General features: G+C 49.3%; 1 protein-coding gene across 1 annotated transcript in view; it reads left to right on the top strand.

The window, feature by feature from the left end:
• LOC310844780 (solute carrier family 12 member 9-like) overlaps positions 1-21,286 on the top strand; it is a 95,738-nt gene that overhangs the window by 48,558 nt on the left and 25,894 nt on the right. Inside the window, exon 9 of the mRNA XM_083739341.1 lies at positions 7-131. Coding sequence (XP_083595467.1) covers positions 7-131 — 125 coding nt within the window. The remainder of the gene's footprint in view (positions 1-6; positions 132-21,286) is intronic.

Here is a 21,286-nt window from a genome sequence, read left to right on the forward strand (position 1 = left end):
TTGCAGCTGGTTCTCTTCTCCGGCAAGCTGAACACCATTGCCGCTGTGGTCACCATCTTCTTCCTGCTGGTTTATGCCACCGTGGATTTGGCCTGCCTCGCACTCGAATGGGCGTCTGCCCCAAACTTCAGGTATGTGGGGCTCTTGCATGTAGGAGTTGGGGGTTGCGCCGGGATCATATTACACCTGTCCTGAAACGCCTACATTGGCTCCCGGTCCATTTCTGAGCACAATTCAAAATGTTGGTGCTGACCTTTAAAGCCCTAAACAGCTTTGGCCTAGTACAGTGGTACCTCAGGTTAAGAACTTAATTCATTCTGGAGGTCCGTTCTTAACCTGACACTTTTCTTAACCTGAGGTACCACTTTAGTTAATGGGGCCTCCCGCTGCTGCCGCTGCGCAATTTCTATTCTCATCCTGAAGCAAAGTTCTTAACCCAAGATATTGTTTCTGGGTTAGCAGAGTCTGTAACCTGAAGTGTCTGTAACCTGAAGCATCTGTAACCCAAGGTACCACTGTGTACCTGAAAGAGCGTCTCCACCCCAATCGTTCAGCCCAGACAATGAGGTCCATTGCCAAGGGCCAATTGATGGTTCCCTCACTGAGAGAAGTCAGGTCACAGGGAACCAGGCAGAGGGCCTTTTTGGTAGTGGCACCTTCTCTGTGGAATGCCCTCCCATCAGATGTCAAACAGATAAACAACAATTTGACTTTTAGAAGACCTCTGGAAGTAGCCCTGTACGGGGAAACTTTAATGTTTGCGTTTTATTATGTTTTTATATATATTGGAAGCCTCCCAGAGTGGCTGGGGTAACCCAGTCAGATGGGCAGGGTACAAATAATAAATTATTACTATATTATTACATTCACCTTGTGTGAAAACCAACCATGAGCCCTGTAGGCTGAGGGCGAGTGAGAATCTGGTGGACAAGTGTGAGGACTAGCTTCTTGAGTCGGGGCAGGGAGCTTCTTTCAGCCTGGGCGTCATGCTTCCTTCTGGGCATTTTTTTTTGGGGGGGGGGATGTCACATGATGTCACATGTCAGTGGTGGGTGGGGCCAGAGGCAAAAGTGGGCGGGACAGCAGATGTAAATTTTACCTAGTTTCTGCACAATCGCTCACCTCACTGTCCTCTACCTGGCAAGGAGTGTCAACATTCAAGTGGGAGTGTGAAGCAGAGGTATTTAGGGGTGCGTCCAAGGGAGTGTCCCGAGGGCCAGGTAGAGGCTCATCGAGGGCCACGTTCAGACCCTAAGCCTGAGATTCGCCATAGTTGCTTCATAGAGCAACAGTTTCGAGAAAGGTATTTGGAGGAAAGAGAGGAGCATGTATGGAAAATCCTGCCCCTCCTTTCTCAGCTCACGGGGTCTCCCAGCAGCCTACAAATCAATGCAGAGACGTACCATAACAATCGTGTGCAAACGTTAAACACAGTCGTAAAACCAAACATATGCACTAGCCAATAAAATAACTGGAGTTCTAAACAGAATTACCATTGTTTGCTTCTTAAACCGGGAGGTTTGTCTTGGAGGTGTGGCGTTTTGCTGGGCACTAGAGAGATCTGGGAGGGACACAGGTGGCGCTGTGGGTTAAACCACAGAGCCTAGGACTTGCCGATCTGAAGGTTGGCGGTTCGAATCCCCGTAACGGGGTGAGCTCCCGTTGCTTGGTCCCTGCTCCTGCCAACCTAGCAGTTCAAAAGCACGTCAAAGTGCAAGTAGATAAATAGGTACCACTCCGGCGGGAAGGTAAACGGCATTTCTGTACGCTGCTCTGGTTCGCCAGAAGCGGCTTAGTCATGCTGGTCACATGACCCGGAAGCTGTATGCAGGCTCCCTTGGCCAATAAAGCGAGATGAGCGCTGCAATCCCAGAGTCGGTCACGACTGGACCTAATGGTCAGGGGTCCCTTTACCTTTACCTAGAGAGATCTGGGAAGTTCTATGGCACATGCAGTCAGTTCATATGGGAAGGGCACCCCTTTTGGAAAACAGCACCATGGTGAAAAGGCTCTGCTTCTTCTTCTGACAGTTGCCAGCTTTCTGGAATCGAAGAGAGCCTTGTCCCAGAATCTTTATGCAGCTCTTTTCCAGGATAAACACCCCCAGTTCCTTCAACGGTTCCTCATCTGGCTTAGTTTCCAGCCCCTCTATCATCTTGGTCCCCTTCCTGTGCACACTTTCCAGCTTCTCAACATCCCCCTTAAATTGTGGTGCCCAGAACACCTCTCCGCCTCCTCTTTGACTCTCCATACGGCTTCTTCCTCTGCTCCTGTAACTCTGCCTTCCCCTTGACCCCCCCCCCCGCACCCTTCACATGGGTCTTCCATGCAGGTAAAATACATGCTTTGGAGGACCCCTGGAATTTGATTGTTGCATGTTGCAAGGTGAGTGTGCCTGCCTGGGGCTGTCTGCAATATTGCTGGCGGGGTTGGGGGGGGCACGGGTAGATGGATGGGGAGGAGGTACTCCCCCACCCGACTTTCTCTCCCTCTCCTTGCTTGCAGAATAGCCAGTCCACCCGCTGGTGAGCAGCTCAGGGAAATCACCTCCCCCCCCCCACTTCCCTCCCTCCAGTGGTCCCTCCTCTCTCTCTCTCTCTCTCTCTCTCTCTCTCATGGGCCTGGTGATCAATTTCTCCCCCTAGCTAATCCCATCAAGCCGAGCACATCGCCCGTGTAATAAGCATTTATGATCCTGTTTAAAAAGCTTTTGCCCTTGAGCAAATACCGTTTTTAGCCAAGAAGGGGGAAAGGGAAGGATTGCTGGCGGGGGGGGGGGGGCGGGGACTGGGGGGCGAGAGAGAGAGAGAAAGCAGAGAACCCAGACTGCATTCTGCTCTTTGCAGTGAATTTATGGTACTTGTCCTGCTCGGCTTCTCGGGCCGAGTGCCAGCCGTTTTTATGGAGCACAGTTTACATTAGTGGTAATTAAACCAAGGGGAACAGGAGACAGTGGGGAGTGGCGTGGAGCAGCATTCCTGGAACAGCGTCCCTCTTCCTTTCCTTTTCTTAGCTGGGGTTTACTCAGCTGCAGCCCTGCGTGCAGGCGAGAGCTTGCATTGTTTATTTGTGATTAATTTCCTGCATTGAAGCAGCGTTGGACTAGCTGACCCTCGAGGTCCCTTCCAAATCTGCAGCTCTGTTTATTGAATCTATCTCTCACCTTTCCTCCATGATGCTGAGGGTGTTTTGTACATGGTTATCCTCATTTAATCCGCACAACAACCCCATGAGCCGGGTTAGGTCAAGAGGCAGGGACCAGCCCAAGGTCACCCTGTGTTCTTCATGGCCCAAGTGCGGATTTGAACCCTCGTCTCTCACATCCTCGTCCGACAATCTTAACCACTACACCACACTGGGAAAACCAAGATGAGTAATGTTTTGAAGGATTCAAAGTGCCTTGAAACGAATTTGATGCAAAGGTGTCTTGCTTGTTTCCAGTGTGAACTTTGCGAAGTGGTTCCTGCAGGTTTTTCCCAGAAAGTTCCAGTTTGAAGTGGGGGTAAACACCAACTGTGGAAGGTGCCTATTGGCCAGCATCAGTGCCGCCAGCAACCCAACTCCTTCCTGGGAGGAGAATTATTATTATTATTATTATTATTATTATTATTATTATTATTATTACAACTGTTCCTGTGATTATCCCTCATAAAGTGTGCTGTTTAAAATAGCAATGTGGAGACCTGGAAGCATGAAGGAAAACATTGAGGACTGTACATTCGTTGGAATGTGTTCGTTTGTGTGAATGTTAGGAAAGTTACAAAGGTGGAATCATGAGAGAAGGACCTTCTGGGACCACAGTTAACGTACTGAGTGTGTAGGAGTGTCGTCTGGGTGTTAAAAATACTGGTTGCTGAACCCCTTGCAATGCAAGAATCTCAACTAAAGCATCCATGACCAATGTTTCAAACTTGCTTACAAAGGAAGGAGAGTCCACAACTTTCCGAGGGAGTCTGTTCCACTGTTGAACAGCTTTTGCCATAAGAAAGTTATTCCTGCGGGTGGTGCCGTGGGTTAAACCACAGAGCCTAGGACTTGCTGATCAGAAGGTCGGCGGTTCGAATCCCTGCGATGGGGTGAGCTCCCGTTGCTCGGTCCCTGCTTCTGCCTACCTAGCAGTTCGAAAGCACGTCAAAGTGCAAGTAGATAAATAGGTACCACTCTGGCGGGAAGGTAAACGGCATTTCCGTGTGCTGCTCTGGTTCACCAGAAGTGGCTTAGTCATGCTGGCCACATGACCCGGAAGCTGTATGCGGACAAACACCGGCTCCCTCGGCCAATAAAGCGAGATGAGCGCCGCAACCCCAGAGTCGGCCACGACTGGACCTAACCTAGTCGGAATCTCTTTCTTTTCATTTGAATCCGTTGGTTTGCCTTCCAGCCTCTGGAGCAGGAGAAAACAAGCTTCCTTTGTCTTCCATGTGACAACCCTTGAGATATTTGAAGAATATAGGAACCTAACAAGCTGTCGGGCCAGTGGTCCATTATCTCAGTAGTGTCAACACTGACCGGCAGTGCCTGTGGGTTGGACTAGATGACCCTTCGCATCCCTTCAACTTCTATGATTCTGTGATTCCAGGGTTTTGACCTGGGTCTCTCCTGGCCCTGCCCAGGGATGCCAAGGCTTGAAAACGTAACCTTTTGTGTGAACTGTGGCCCTTTCCTCAAGCTACAGTCCTTGGGTTATTCTCATTGAGGGTGAAGCATTCATTGTTCAGAGGGCCCTTGCGCCCATGCGCAGACTCTCTGTCTCTCCCGTCCGCCCCCTTGCTTTTTTATGGTAGCCAATAACCATCAGAGGGCAGTGAGGGTCACACACTGAAATTAACTGCTGTCAAGAGCATAAATTAGGCAGGACCCTTTTCTCTCCTGTTCCTTAGTTTTCTCTCTCCTCCTCTGGGATCTGGGAGACGGAAGTTTGTGGGGTAACAGAAAGTGGGTGCTCAATGGGTGCCTCATTTGGCTGGAGCCAACCCAGGTCATTTTGCTCCTGGGGCAAAGGGCAGCATGGCAACCCCTGCAAGCCCATCTCCATAAGGCTGCTAGACTGGCAATTGAATCTGATCGCAGCGTCGACAAGGGGGGGCACCCACCGTGCACCCAAGGCCAGGGCGGGGGACACACACAGGTCTGCTGTCTAACCCCATACTCCTGCTCTCCACCTCCCAGCATCTGCCGCCCAAGGCAGATGCCTCCCTCTCCCCAACGGTAGGGCCGTTAGACCTGACTTAGCAGGGAAGTTTTTTCCCAGGCGATGGAAACGGCGAAGGCACCCGGCCATTATTAATAATTAATTTCTGCGTGCGCCCATAATTATTTAAACTCAAAAGACGTGCATGCATCCTAGTCGGCGTTAACACCTCTCCATTTCAGAAAGACGTGGGCTTTTAAGTTTAATGGATAAGTTTTTATTATCTCTGTAAAGCGTCTGAATTGATTGTAATATCTGGATCAGATGCTAGTAAGCCTCCTGGACAATTTCAGTAAAACTCACACGGTGTTCTTTCTTTCTTTCTTTCTTTCTTTCTTTCTTTCTTTCTTTCTTTCTTTCTTTCTTTCATTTAGAAGTGGGGGAGGGTTTGAAATCTGGGTGGGTGAGATTGTCTGTTTTATTTAGAAGATCACTGCCTTTCCAGTTCTAAAAATGGAACCACCTGAGGCAGCTAAAAGCATAGAGTAAAACAAAAAAAAAACCACCCACACACAATCTAAAACAAATTTAAAATGAAGCAACAGATAGATGAACAAAAAAAGAAAAAAAGAAAAATCTAAACAGGAAGCAAAGCAGGTTAAATCAACCAAAAGACGGGCGGAAAGAGCTTGCTGAAAATTTATTTTGTGTGGCCGCGAGGTACTATCTAAGGAAGAGTCGGTGGAATCTCCCAGGGCAGGGAGTTCCAAAGTTCCAAATTGGGGTCACAGACCAGGGGTGCTGACAGGTGAGAATACCAGAAAGACAAGAGTGAAGGCCGGGGGGGGGGGGGAGATATGGAGGGGGCGTAGTCATCTGAGAAATGAGGCACAGGGAACAGTGGGTGGAGAAATATGGGGCAGAAGGGGGTAGAGAGATAGGGCATGGAAAAGGAAGGGTACTTTTTCCTGTGTGACAGAGGTGGGGTTGCAGAGATGGGGGCATGCAAGAAGACCTCCAGTAGTTTGGAACTGCTTCTGAAAGTCTGGCACGGGCTCCTCGTGAGCATGTGCGGAGCGCTGTTGCCTCTCTGTTGTACATTTCTATCCACACTTTTTCTCCAAGCAGCACAAGGTGGTGTATGTGCCTCTCCTTCTCGTCATTTAGCCCCCAATAACCCTGTGAGGTGGGGACGCAGGTGGCGCTGTGGGTTAAACCATAGAGCCTAGGACTTGCCGATCATAAGGTCGGCGGTTCGAATCCCCGCAACGGGGTGAGCTCCCATTGCTTGGTCCCTGCTCCTGCCAACCTAGCAGTTCGAAAGCATGTCAGAGTGCAAGTAGATAAATAGGTACCACTCCAGCAGGAAGGTAAACGGCGTTTCTGTGTGCTTCTCTGGTTTGCCAGAAGCGGCTTAGTCCTGCTGGCCACATGACCCGGAAGCTGTACGCCGGCTCCCTCGGCAAGTAAAGCGAGATGAGCGCTGTAACCCCAGAGTCGGCCATGACTGGACCTAGTGGGCAGGGTCCCTTTACCTTAACCCTGTGAGGTAGGCCAGGCTGAGGGAGGCCGCGGCCGGCGCAAGGTCACCTAGTGAGCTTCTTCGTGGCCAAGTGGGGATTCGAACTCTGCTCTCCCAGTTCCTAGTCCCCCCCTCAATATACAATTTCAAGGCTGCAAGAGAATGTCGTCTCTGGGGGCAGCATCTTAAACAACACACAACCCGCACCCTTTTTTCTTTGCCCCCCCTCTTTCTCCTGCCATGGCTTCTTTCCTCTCCCCCCCCCCTAAAATGCCATTTTCCCCATCCTCCCCTCCCCTCCCTCTCCGCACAGCCGCCGAGGTCTCCAGCACACACGAAATAAAAAGGGATTTTAATTACCTTTCAGCAAAAACAACAATTAGAGAAAATCACAGCTTGTGGGCTCCCCGCCCCCGGCTGGCTAATCGCGCTCCAGCGCTGAGCGCTGAGTAGACGGGGAGGAGGGAGAGCAGGAGGCCACCCCTCCATGCACAAAAAACCACACACACACACACACACACACACACACACACACACACACACATTTCATAAGCTGGTCTGTTACCCACAGACAGGCCCTTTTGCCTGCCTAATCGATTGCGCACGCTTGCGCACACCCACACGTGTTGTTCCAGGTTGTCAACCTCACAGCCCGGGCCTGGAGCAAAATCAGGGTGAGTTCCCTGCAACAATCCTATCTTCTTCTTCTTCTTCTTCTTCTTCTTCTTCTTCTTCTTCTTCTTCTTCTTATTATTATTGAACAACAAAATGCAGTGTGTGTGTGGCAGGGAGTATTATTTGCTTTGCGGCGCAGCAAAGCTAAGCGTGCCCAGAGACCACCTGGTTTTTGCCCCCCAAACCCCCAAATGTACAATGGTTCACGGAAATAGCAGGATGTCATGACCGATGGTTGCTAGCTAGATAACCTGTTGAGTTTTTCAGCTGGGAGGCAAAGTTCTTTATCTGTGAGCATGTCATCTATTTGGTTTACATGCCAATCTTTATCCAAAGATACCGTATCTTCAGGTGCCAGGCAAAAACATTCCTTTCTAACCAGCCCTTAGCTATCAGTGCCCCTTTTTTTCTGTGGGTGAGATTTTTCTAACGTGCTTGTTCTTTGCTTAAAATACCGTAAGCCGCTTTGAGTTGCAAAAAAGCAACTAATAAATTTAATAAGCAACAACCGCAGCCAAGGCAGGTTTTGCTCTCGACTCCCACCCTCTCCCCAGCCTACTGTAGCTCGGTTGTAGAGCAGCTTCTTTGCGCGGACAGGGTCCTGGGTTCAATTTCCGGCATCTGAGGCCTTGCAGTGCTGCTGGTGGTCAGTGTTGACAGCACCCAGCTTGATAGATAGACCAAACTCTGGCCCCGTTCACTCCATCAAAGGCACCCTTGTTGTGGGACAAATCCTGCTCCTGGGTGGGCTTGCCTGGTTTGTAGCCCCCTCCCCTTCCCTCTGCATGGCTCTATCCTGCAGGGGTTTCTTCCTTGGCATGTGACAGGTTGCTGGGCACTCGCCGTTGTCTGTCCATAGGGAGGAACTGGCACAAAGCCCAGCATGACGGCATCTTGCAGGGTTTCCTGGAGAGGCTGGATTCATCTTTACCACACAGCAATCTCTGTGCTTCCCCTCCCTTCAGAGTCCCACCCAAGGAGTTCCCTTCCTTGGTGTGAACACAGGAAGCTGACTTATACTGAGTCAGACCATCAGGCTCCCTCTGACTCAGTCTGCACGGACTGGCAGCAGCTCTCCAGGGTCTTCAGAGCATCACAGAGTAGTAAAGTTGGAAGGGACCCCTGGGGTCATCTAGTCCAACCCGGCTGCAGTGCAAGAATTCTCAACTAAAGCATCCATGACAGGTGTCCACCCAACCTCTGCTTAAAAACCTCCATGGAAAGAGAGCCCACCATCTCCCAGGGCTGAGCGGCTCTCAGAAAGTTATTCCTGTTGTTTAATTGCATTCTTCTCTCCTGTAACTTGAAGTCCTTGGTTCAGGTCCTGCCCTTCGGAGCAGAAGAAAACAAGCTTGCTCTGCCTTCCATCTGACAGCCCTTGAGATATTTAAAGATGGCCATCATATCTCCTCTTAGTCCTCCTTTTCCCAGGCTAAACATACCCAGCTCCTTCAACCGTTCCTCATCAGGCTTGGCTCCTTGGGCAAGGGACATTCGCAGCCCTGCCTGGAGATGCCGCAGTGTGAACTTAGAACCTTCTACATCAGAAGGTTGGCAGTTCGAATCCCCGCAACGGGGTGAGCTCCCGTTGCTCAATCCCTGCTCCTGCCAACCTAGCAGTTCGAAAGCACGTCAAAGTGCAAGTAGATAAATAGGTACCGCTCCAGAGGGAAGGTAAACGGCGTTTCTGTGCACTGCTCTGGTTCGCCAGAAGCGGCTTAGCCATGCTGGCCACATGACCCGGAAGCTGTACACCAGCTCCCTCGGTCAGTAAAGCGAGATGAGCGCCGCAACCCCAGAGTCGGCCATGACTGGACCTAATGGTCAGGGGTCCCTTAACCTTTACCTTAAATGCAGAGCAGCTGTTCTGCCACTGAGCTACAGCCCTTCCCCACCGGACTCCCTCAGGTTGGGGAAGGAGGAAGGAAGACTTTGGACCAGTTGAGGCAGCACTGTGGAATGAGCACACGTTCCTTTCTTTGTCACTGTAGTGAATGGGAGGCATTGATTTTTCTTAACTTCCATATGTATTGATTTAGTTTTCTTTGTTGCGTTCATATCCCAGCTTTTCCTCCAAGGAGCCCAAGGTAGCGTTCATGGTTCTTCCCCTCCCCATTTAATCCCCACGACAACAACCTTGTGAGGTAGATGATGCTGAGAGACAGCAACAGGCCCAAAGTTTGCAGTGGAAACTAAACTGGTCTTTCATTCTGCATCTACCCAGCTCCTAAGAAAGAAGCAAGAGAGAGAAGCTCAAACACGCTGGGTTTTCGACTCTCCGGATTTGTGGGGTTTTTTTTTCTGCATGTGCTCTTTGCTTACAGCTTGCTGTTTGTCGGGCTTTTGCAGGTGGGCGGAGAGGAGCAAGGAGATAAATAAATGCATTTAGGGGGTGCGGCACTTAGGGGAATCTCCCTGAATGCAAGTTTCTGCAAACTCCCCCCCCCAATCCGCCGCCCCCAGAATGGCTGTGGGGCCGGAGGGAGCCCAATTCATGTTGCCAAGGAAGCCTGGAACCATTATCCCAGCTGGATGCATTAGTGCTTAGAACCACGGTTTGGTGGATTGGGGGGGGGGTGAGAGAGAGAGAGAGAGATTTGCTGCCTGAGATAGTAATTGTCGCCGTTCGGCCCAGCTAATGGCTGTTATGATTAAGTTCTATTATGGAGCCCGCGCTCAGGAGCGGGTGGGTGGTGGTGGGGTGTTTTTTGTTTTTTTTTGTCGGGGAGCGCAGCGGGGAAAGGAGGGTATTGACAGCTTTTCAGATGGAGAGACGGAGCGTGCTGCTCCTTGGCCGCACTGCCCCGCCTCCCCCCACCCCACCCCAAAAGGATCTTAATAGCAGCCCACGTAATAACCCAGGAGTGGTAACTGAGAGTGCACATTGCTTTGCAAGAGCAGGCGGGCGGGAGTTGGATGAGAGGCTTCGCCCTCCCCTCCGCAAAGGACACTTTCTCATCTATTCCTGGGTTCGTTCTGCAGGCAGGCCCCAGCTGCGTGCCACCCCCCCTTTCTCTTCCTCCAGCCCCCGCCTTTTGCTGCTATCTGGGGAGCCAACCTTCGCCTCGCTGGCTTCCAAGCCTCTGTTGATGCGATTGTTGATGCAACCCCTGCACCCATTGTTGCGGTGTAATGAGGCTGGCAGCAGCCAAGCAACCTGTGGCACCTGAAAGGTGTGCACATCTGTGGTGGAATAAGCTCTTGGCTGTTGCAAACGTGGTTCCCCCATGTCAGATTGCCACGCACCCCCCTACATGCAAAGACACCTCCAGGTCATGCAGCAGCAGAGACAGCCTCATGTAACAGTAAATGAAGCACCCACACATAAATGGGGGAGACCCTTTCCCCGCCACAACCTGTCTATGAGCATGTTGCTCTGTCTTGAGCCTATAGTGGTCCTTGAACTGGCACACAGCTGACCTGATGAATGCGAGGCAAGAGCTTGGCTTGGGTGCTGCCCGTCCACTCTGGCCAAAGGAGGGAGGTCAACCAAACCAGCTGCCAAGACCTCTTCACATGAGTTGGCCACAGCTGATCGTGCGTTCTGTCTGACCCCTGACAAGCTGGAAGGTGTGCAGAGGAGGGCAACCAAGATGATCAAGGGTTTGGAAACCAAGCCTGATGAGGAACGGTTGAAGGAGTTAGGTTTGTTTAGCCCATGGTTAGGCAAACTAATGCCCGGGGGCTGGATCTGGCCCAATCGCCTTCTAAATCCGGTCCGGGAATCAGAATGTTTTTACATGAGTAAAACGTGTCCTTTTATTTAAAATGCATCTCTGGGTTATTTGTGGGGCCTGCCTGGTGTTTTTACATGAGTGGAATGTGTGCTTTTATTTAAAATGCATCTCTGGGTTATTTGTGGGGCATAGGAATTTGTTCATTCCCCCGCCAAAAAAAATATAGTCTGGCCTGAGGGACAAGGTCTGAGGGACAGTGGACCGGCCCCCTGCTGAAAACGTTTGCTGACCCCTAGTTTAGCCTGAAGAACAGAAGACATAAAGATAATAGCATGCCTACCTTTGGATATCCGAAGGGCCATCACATGGAAAGTGGTGGGATAATAAAAGCTTGTTTGCTCCTGCTCTGGATTCAAATGACAAGGAAGGATATTCCAACTTATCGTTTTTATTTTATTTTTACTGTTTTAGCTTTTGTAAAACACTTTGTGATTGTTGGTTTTTTTTACAATCAAGCAGCATATAGATTTTATGAAATAAACGAACAAGTTTGTTTTTTCCCTACTCGAGAGGCTAGGATCCGAACCAATGGACTCTAGTTACAAGGAAGGAGATTCTGACTAAACATCAGGAAGAACTTTCTGATAGTAGGATTTGTTAGACAGTGAGATGGACTCCCACGGAAGGTGCTGGACTCTCCGTCACTGGAGTTTTTTAAGCAGAGGTTAGATGTCCAGCTGTCAGGGATTCTTGAGCTGAGATTCCTTGGACCAGATGACCTCAGTGTCCCTTCTATCTCTACAGTTCTAGGATTCTAAGTTGACAGCCATCCCTGCCTCCCATTGGAGCAAGTTTCATAGTTTAGCCAGTTCACTTGGCCTGCCCTGGAGTCCTGAGAAGGAACTACTTTGTGCTGGAGAGAGGGCACTCTGCACATGCTCCAGACACACACTTTTTCACCTGCTCGCTCACGGGTCAAGTGAAGTTGAGTTCCAGGTAAAGTGCAATGTCTTGTTTCTGGAACAGATTCTGGGGCTCAGCCTCTTCGCTTGTGTGCTCAGTCATTCCTGCTGAAAAAAGAGCTGGCACAACCTTTGCTGTGAGTTTGCATTGTGTTCCCACTCATCATCAATGTTCCATTAAGGGACATTCTGGTCTGCTTGCCTGCATATGCTTTAAGAGGAAGAACAGGGTCTTACAGAATTGCCAGCAGCAGCAGCAGCAGCATCTAACAGGCGGGTCGCCTTCACCAAGATAACTACCTGAGCAGTCGGATGTCAATATCCTCCTTTGTGTGTTTCTGTTGTTCAAATCTCAGAAGCACAGAGAGGGAATTGGTGGAAGCTGCAAGGAATTCAGAGACCTGGAACAAAAGGGACGAGGAGAGGCAGAGAGGAAACGTGTCTTCCTTTGCTTTGGGCCAGGCCTCCCCCGGACGCATTTTCAGCAGCCCCGCACCCGTCGCTCGCCCTCCTTGCTGATATCTCTTGGCACTTTCTGATTCACGATGGCCTCTGCCTGCCTGTATATTGGCAACATGGTGGATAATGAATTGTTTACGACCAGTAGTTCTGTTTTTCAATGAGCTGAAACGTGTCGGATAATAAGTTGTTTATAAGCCGTAAATCTCGGCCACCATAAACCCAAAGCGCATCACTTAATGGTGAATTGCAAGCTCTGGTCCCCTTCCGCAGCCAGCCTGGAGCCCAGCCGCCTCATTGGGTGGCGAGTCGATGGGAAGCGGGACGCTCTTCCCCATTGGACGGCGCTGGGATGATAAAAGCTGCGAGGCTCCGTCCTGTTGGACGGGGGAATTGGGGATGAGTTGCGAGGTCCGTCCCCATTGGTTAGCAGATTGATGATGAGCTGTGAGCCGGTGTCCCATTGGGTAATGAATTACTCGGAGACATATTTGCTCAGGAGAAGTAAATCTGTTTGGTACATTGTTGCCGAGTTGTGATTATATTGTAGCCGCGCTCTGTAAATCACAAAGAAGGGCCTTGATATACGGCAGCCAAGCCCGGCTGCAGAAGGAGGCAGCGCTGTGTGTCTCTACAGCCGCACCAGCAGGCTGGGTCTTGGATGCACTGAAGTAAGCTGAGCAGCCAGCAGCTCCCATCTTATTCTGGTCTTGCATTGCCACCAACCCATGGGGTTGGTTGTGCCTTGACTGCATGCCAATATACAGCCAATCCAACTCGTGCTGGCAAAAAAATGGCGGCAGGAATGGTAATGGGTAACATATTGAATGGTGGTGTTTAGACCTGGCTCTGAAACCTCTGATATCTGCACCAAGATTATAATCTGGAAGCCAAGCCTTGAGGAGGAATGGTTGAGAGAGTCGGGTATGTTGAGCCTGAGGAAGAGGAGACCGAGAGATGGCATGATAGCCATCTTCAAATATTGGGAGGGCTGTCACATGGAGGATGAAGTGAGCTTGTTTTCCTCTGCTCTGGAGAGTACGACCCAAACCAATGGATCAAATGACAAGGAAGGAGATTCGACAGTGTTTGGCAGTGGAACAGACTCCCTCGGAAGGTGGTGGACTCTCTCCTTCAATGGAGGTTTTTAAGCAAAGGTTGCACAGCCACCTGTCAGTGATTCTTCAATTGAGATTCGTGTATCTCAGGGGGTTGAAACAGATGGCCCTCAGGGTCCCTTCCAACTCTGTTATTCTAAGGCAAGCTTGATTCTGTGATGAGAAAATTCAGATGTAATTTTAGCATCCCTTATTCTGCTTCTACCACCTACTGGGAAGATTTAAGGTGCGGAATTCTGAGGAGCGAATTGCAGCCTCCTCTGGCTTTTGCAATTGCCAACACTTATTAATAGTCATAAGGTCTAGAAACTTGCCTGTTGTCTTTTTGAGAAAAAAAAATGAAAGTTTCAGATTTGCAGAATGGTCGCCATGATTCAGAATGGAGTGCGGAACCAGTTAGGCACTCATCCCTGGTGGTAGGCAATTGCATCTTGCCAATACAGAGAACCAACAAGGCATCGTCTGTGTGTTAGCTGGACCACAACTCCCATCACCCCTGACCATTGGCCTTGCTGGCTGAGGCTGATGGTAGTTGTAGTCCGTTACATCCGGAGGGCACCATATTGGCCTCACTGAGCCAGCAGCAGGGTGGTTGTTCATGATGGCAGGCAAGGAAATGCAAAATTCTCTGCAGAAAAAGAGTTGAGGATTATCTGTGAGCAACTCACAATTGAGTGCAAGGAAGAGTGAAAAACCAAGGGATTTCTGTAGGCAGTTGTTGTTTCGGGATGACAACCCTGAGTCAACAAACTTCAAGGAGGCTTCCCAGATCACCTAAACTAGCACTTAATAGTGATGCACTGCCTCATTGCGCCCAGGCTGGGGAAAGGAATACGGATTTCGTAATACACACGTTTTATCAATTTAGGGACTTGCACAGAGCTAGAAAAGTTTCAGGAAAGAGCAGCTAAAATGATTGGCATCTAGAACTTCTTAGTTTGGAAAACAAGTAGGGGGCGTGGCAGAGGCACATAAAAGAATGCCCAGTGTGGAGGAAAAGTTTTTCTTCCTCTGCCACAATAATAGATCCCAGGGCCATCCAGTGAAACTAAGAACAAACAAAAGGAGCCACTTTTCCCCACAGATTTGCTCACATGAGATTTAGTGATTGGCACCAATTTTGGATGGCTTTGAAAAAGAGTCGGGTGAATTCTTGAAGGATAAGGCTTCCAGTCATGATGGCTTCATAGAATCATAGAATTGTAGAGTAGGAAGGGACCCCAAGGGTCATCTAGTCCAACCCCCTGCAATGCAGGAATCTCAGCTAAAGCATCCCTGACAGATGGCCATCCAGCCTCTGCTTAAAAACCTCCAAGGAAGGAGAGTCCCAAGGGAGACAGTTCCACTGTCAAACAGCTCTTACTGTCAGAAAGTTCTTCCTGCTCTTTAGTTGGAATCTCCTTTCTTGTAACTTGAAGGCCATTGGTTCAAGTCCTACCCTCCAGAGCAGCAGAAAACATGCTTGTTCTGCTTTCCATGATACGGTCCTTGAGATATTTGAAGATGGCTCTCATAGCTCCTCTCAGTCTCCTCTTTTCCAGGCTAAACATACCCAGCTCCTTCAACCGTTCCTCATCAGGCTTGGTTTCTAGACTCTTGACCCTCCTCTGTGACCTACAGTAGCAGAGGCAGCATACTTCTGAATATCAGGATACCTTTGAATGCCAGTTGCTGCGAATCACAAGCAGGAGAATGTTGTAATCATGTCCTGCTACCCTGAGGCATCTAGCTGGCCACTGTGAGAAGAGGATGCTGAACTGAGTGGCCAGTCTGAGTCTATAGCAGCCGATGCCAAGCTGTGTGTTGGTTTGTCTTTAAGATGCTGTTGGATGTTTGCAGAGTCCTGCTCCTGCTGCCCTGTTCAGGGTTGGGGCTGCTGGCCAGAGAATGCAACAGAGCCCAGCCCTCCTCTGAAGTTAACAAGGGAACTGTGCGTGGAGGTTGTTCAGCACCTTGGACAGCGGATTTATAGCTTGGCTTACGAGAGCTAGAGTCCTCTCCAGCCCTTAAGCTACTGATCCAAGCCTGGATAGCTGTCCTGGCCATAGCTGGCAATGTTTCCCTTTTTTAAAGGGAAATTCCCTTATTCCGAATAGTATTCCTCGCAAGAAAAGGGAAAAGTTGACAGATATTGTCCTGGCTCAATCACCAGCTGCACATTGGAGAGCTCTTAAGGCTGGGATGATGGGAGCTGGACTCTTAGAAATAGGAATGTTGAAAGATTTGAAAAAGGACTTTTTCCCACATCTTGCAGTTAAACTGTGGAACTCACTCCCGCAAGAGGCCGCGATGGCCACTGAGCTGAGTAGCTTTAAAAGAGGACTTGACGAATTCTCGGCTATCAATGGCTACCAGCCATGGTGCCTCTGCCTCTGCAGTTGCAGGCAGTGATGTTTCTGAATACCAGTTGCTGGAAACTTCAGGAGGGGAGAGGGCTCTTGTGCTCAGATCCTGCTTGCAGGCTTGCCCTGGACTTCTGGCTGACCATGGTAAGAACTGCATTTTGGACTAGGTGGGTCCCCCCTGGCCCGACGCAGCAGCCAGTCCCTCCTTGTGTTTCCATGCAAGCAACGCTTCTCAGAAATCCTCTCTGGATAAGGCAAAGCAAGTTTGGAGTTGGCTGATTGGGCTTTGCCTCAAGGGGAAGACACATTAATGGAATCAAATACCTCTGTGAAGACAGGGCAAGACAGCTAAAATTGGGAATTGAGCTTTTGATAAGGCATTTAAATAGAGTTTGCTTCCAGGAGAATAGAGGGGTTTGGTCTGTAAATGATCCGAGAAGCTGCTAACAGACTCCTTTCTCTTGGCGCTTCTCTCGGTCTTCATGTTTGTGCTGCTAAGGTAGCACTGGGGACTCTTTTGCAGCAAGGTGTGTGATTTTAGGAGGGGAAGCTTCCTCATAACTAATATCTCTATTCTTTCTCTACTTTGCAATGTTTCATGTATTTCTCCTTACAAAACTTCTTGTAGTCCTACTAGCGTAATTTGTTGATTGCAGTTGCTCTTCAAATAGTTCACATATTTCTTCCGATCTTCTGTGAATCTCTGGTCCCGCAGGTTTCCAATCCTTCCTGTCATTTTATCTAATTCTGCGTAGTCCATTAATTTTGTCTGCCATTCTTCTTTCTTCGGAATTTCTTCCTGCAGGCCAGATCCTGAAGGCAGTTGGGTCTGATCCAGCCCCCGGGCCTTAGTTTGCTGACCCCTGGATTAGACAAATTCGTGGGGGAATAAAGGCTATCAACAACTGCAGGCCTTGATGGCTGCATGTTAGGTTCAGGATCAGAGGCACCATGCCTCTGAAGACCACTTAACTGGGAACTGCAACTGGGAGAGCTGGTTTTGAACTCGTGTCTCGCTTCTGGGAAACAGGACAATTGATTAGATGAGACCCCTTGGACCTGATCCAGCTACAGGCTCTGCTTAACTTCTGAGTAAGTGAAAGAGAGGCTTTTAAACAAGAATCGTTAGTAGCATCTGCCCAGTATACTTTTTTTGCATTTTCATTAAGGGGCAAGGGGCAAGACACAGGGAGTCCTTTTAAGCATTGTGTGTGAAAACAGCCTCCAGAGTGGAGAAGTGGGAGCCTTGAGTGCCCTTGTCTGTGCATTCCCCCCTCAGCCACCAAGACAGGACTCTCCAAGCGCTGATTTCTAAGAGGATGCTAATTGATAATTACCCAGTTTGCAAGCCCTTGTGACTAGCAAGAGCTGAAGGGCTTGGAACTGGTGTTTTCACAGTGTTTGAAGAGGGCAAAGAGGAGGAAGAGGGGGAGGTCCGCTTCCGGACAAAAGGAATCCTGGCTCCAAATCCAAGTGAATGGGATATCTGGCCAGGCCTCTTAGGGTTCATTGGCGGTGGGGATTAAATTCTGCACCCGGGCAATCTGGATTCTGTGTCAAGAAAAGCTGTGGTTTGGTTCAGGTTGTGTAACAGATACATTTGCATTTGTGTGCAAAGTTTTGAGTGTGTCTCTGTGTGTGTTATTATATTTCATTATGTTTATTGTGGCTTTCTTTCTCATGGGTGAGCATTTGGGTATGCAGGGGGCTGAACCCCTGCTCCCCCTTCACCGGCAAATCTTTCTCAGTCCCTCTCTGTGGTTCAGCAAGCAATTTGTGTGCAGATTCCAGCTTTTCAACAATAAGGCCGAGAGAGAGAGAGAGAGAGAGAGAGAGAGAGAGAGAGAGAATATTAAAGTTGAGGTTCTTGTGGCAGCTGAAACCTCTACCCTTTGGCATATCTCCCAGTGCTGCAGATTCAGTTATACCTGCAGCCCTGAATACGACTTTGTTACAGGGGTATTGAGGTGCCTTTGTTTAACCCAGAGAGGAAGATGATGGGGATGTTGGGAATCTCCATTCCACCTTTAGTTGCAGACATGGAACTGTTGCATGTCACATGTCTGTTTACATACCAGCACAGCTTGCTGGGAACTTCTGTTTGTGTATAGCTTTTGTTTTTCACTGTCTCTCTGAAGAGAAGAAAGGGAGACGACATGTTTTCTTTGTCTTGATTTATGCTTAATAAATCTTTAGCTGTTAGTATGTTTCCATAAGCCTCACCCCTGTTCTGTTTGCGCAGTATACTCTGTGCTCAGGCTTTTGAAGTCTGAGTCGCTGATTTACATCGCACCAGAGATCGGGGGATCGTCACGGCTGGAAGGGCATGATCCAGCTGGGGGCTAGCCAGTTAGCATCTCGACCCCTGAAGGATGCCGACAGGGGATGCCCAGAAAAATGGACCCCACTCCCCATAGGCCAGAGGTCTCCAGGACCCTGGAGCAAAGAGCCATTCTCCTGGACGTGTTGAGTTCAAATGGAAGCTGTGGGTGTAGCCTCCAGTTTGCAAATGCCGGTGCCAGAGTAGGCAATACTGAATGGAGTGTAGAAATAGAGTTGGAAGGGACCGCAAGGGCCATCTAGTCCACCCCCTGCAATGCAGGAATCTTTTTGCCCAGTGTGGGACTTGAACCCACTACCCTGAGATTTAAAATCTTGTGCTCTGCCGACTGTAGTGTTCTGGTTCCATATAAGACAGCTTCCTAGGTTCACATTTAACAGGTGAAACCACCACCCTGGCAATCCATCCAGTGTAGGGATGTGGAACATTCTGCCCTCCCAATTGGACTCCATCTCCCATCAGCCCCTTCCATGTCACGGATGATGGGAGTTGTAGTCCAGCAATATCTGGAGGGCCAATTATCCCTGATTAAACTGGAATGCAGATCCTGCATGGATCCCCTAAAGATGGCAGGTTATGAGCCGTTAAAGGGGGTATTTGAGTTTTAGGGTGTTCCCCAAGAGTAGCTTTGGGGCAACCAGGTTCTGCCCCCCCCCCAGCTGTGGCACATTTTATCCCACCTCTCCTCCTACTTGGGCCAAAAGCCGAATTGCCTGCTTTGGCCTCCCTAATTCTCTGACACCACGTTAACCAGCCATCCGCTTTCCCTCCTCATCACGCCTGTGTGACATTCATCCTTGCAGACAGCTCTTTAGCTCTCGCTAAGTGGGGCCTCATCCTGCCCAGGGGCTGAGCCCTTTCGAAAAGGAGTAATTGAATCGAGACCTTTCTTCCTCTCCCTCCCTCCCCCAGCCCGCTCCTCTCAGTAAGAGTGATGGGGACTCAGCACCACGCTGGGTGGAGCCCTTTCCAACATTGGTTAGTTCTGAGAAGCCAGGGAATATGGAGAGGAACACGTCTCCCCCACAATTATCAGCATTGGTGAATGGCAGCTCCCTGCTGCTGAGAGTTGATGTGCCTTTGCATTCTCTGAGGTACAAGTCAAAGAGGGTGGGGGAGATTCTTTCATTCTCGCAGCCTCCTCGGCCGCCTTTTAAACATGCTCATGTAGCGTCTTGTTCCTCCAGCTCCCCTTCTTTAAAGTAAACAAGAGCTTGTGTTACTTTTTCAATTCTCCTGAGCACGTACAGAGTTTTCCTCCAGCACTGACCAGCTATATGTCTGGTTACTACAAACAGATAGATAAGGGGCAACCTCTTTCTCCATCTGCATGCGTTTTAACACCTCCCTTGATACAGGCCAAAATTTATTTTGAAATCCTGTGAGGAAAGTCCAGCATGGTATGACTTCAGAAACTGTTGAGGTCCAATAATTCTTGGAGAACAGATGAGGTCCCTGCAGACTGGACGCAGGGAGCTGCTGAAGCGTGGCCCATCACATAGAATAATAGAATTGTAGAGTTGGGGGTCAGACTATCCTCCGCCAGGGCCAGGGTCTTTTCAGTGATGGCTCCGACCTGGTGGAATGCTCTGTCCCATGAGACCAGGGCCATGCAGGATTTAACCTCCTTCCGTCGGGCCTGTAAGACAGAGCTATTCCGCCTGGCCTTTAATTTGAATTCAGCCTGATCTTTTATTTCCCTTCTCTTCCCTCCTCCTCCCCTTTTATGAAGATCACCCGCTCTGAGACCCCACAGCTAATTCTCCCCTGGTCTCCTTGCTGGCCCAAGTAGGACCAATTCAGCCAGCTAGCCCTGGAGATTATCTAATGCTTATTTCCCCTAAATTGATTTTTGAATTTTAATGTTATTTGTGTTTTTATACTGTATTTTATGCTGCTTTTATAATTAAGTGTTTTAAATTTGTTGTTAGCCGCCCTGAGCCCGGACTTTGAACCGGGAAAGGCGGGGTATAAATAAATTATTATTATTATTATTATTATTATTATTATTATTATTATTATTAACCACCTGAATGTAGGAATCTCAACTAAAGCATCCATTACTGATTGGCCATCCAACCTCTGCTTAAAAACCTCTGAGGAAGGAGAGTCCACAGTCTCCCGAGGGAGATTGTTCCACTGTCAGGCAGGGTGCCAGAGAGTTTCCCCCTGATGTTTAGTTGGAATCTCCTTTATTGTAACTCGAAGTCATTGGTTTGGGTCAAAAAATGTGTACGCCAGGCAGAATACCGTAGATTCCGGCGTATTAGGTGACTGGGTGTATAAGACGACCTCCCAGATTGGCAGCTGCTAATTTGGGGGGTTGACTTACCGTATTTTTCGCTCTATAACACGCACCTGACCATAACACGCACATCGTTTTTAGAGGAGGAAAACAAGGGAAAAAACATTCTGAATGAAACAGTGGATGTATCATTTTTGTGCTTCATGCTGTGGCCACAGACATGTGATCTGATGGCGAATTTGGGGTGACCCAATGCAAAGATCCTGAGGATCCATGTAGATCCATGCTTTTTAACCACGTTTTTGCACCATTGCAGCCCCAGGCAACAGTGGGTATGTGATTTTTGGGGGGCAGGCTGTAGCTATGGACATGCTATGTGCTCTGATGGTGAATTTGGGCTGACCCAATGCAAAGATCCTGAGGATCCATGTGGATCCATGTTTTGTAACCACGTTTTTGCACCATGGCAGCCCCAGGCAACAGTGGGTGCGTGATTTTGGGGGGGCAGGCTGTAGCCATGGACATGCTATGTGATCTGATGGTGAATTTGAGGTGACCCAATGCAAAGATCCTGAGGATCCATGTAGATCCATGCTTTTTAACCACGTTTTTGCAACATTGCAGCCCCAGGCAACAGTGGGTGCGTGATTTTGGGGGGGCAGGCTGTAGCTATGGACATGCTATGTGCTCTGATGGTGAATTTGGGCTGACCCAATGCAAAGATCCTGAGGATCCATGTGGATCCATGTTTTGTAACCACGTTTTTGCACCATGGCAGCCCCAGGCAACAGTGGGTGCGTGATTTTTTGGG

Source organism: Podarcis gaigeae, assembly GCF_964106915.1.
Source record: "Podarcis gaigeae genome assembly, chromosome: 5".
NCBI classification, from domain to species: domain Eukaryota; kingdom Metazoa; phylum Chordata; class Lepidosauria; order Squamata; family Lacertidae; genus Podarcis; species Podarcis gaigeae.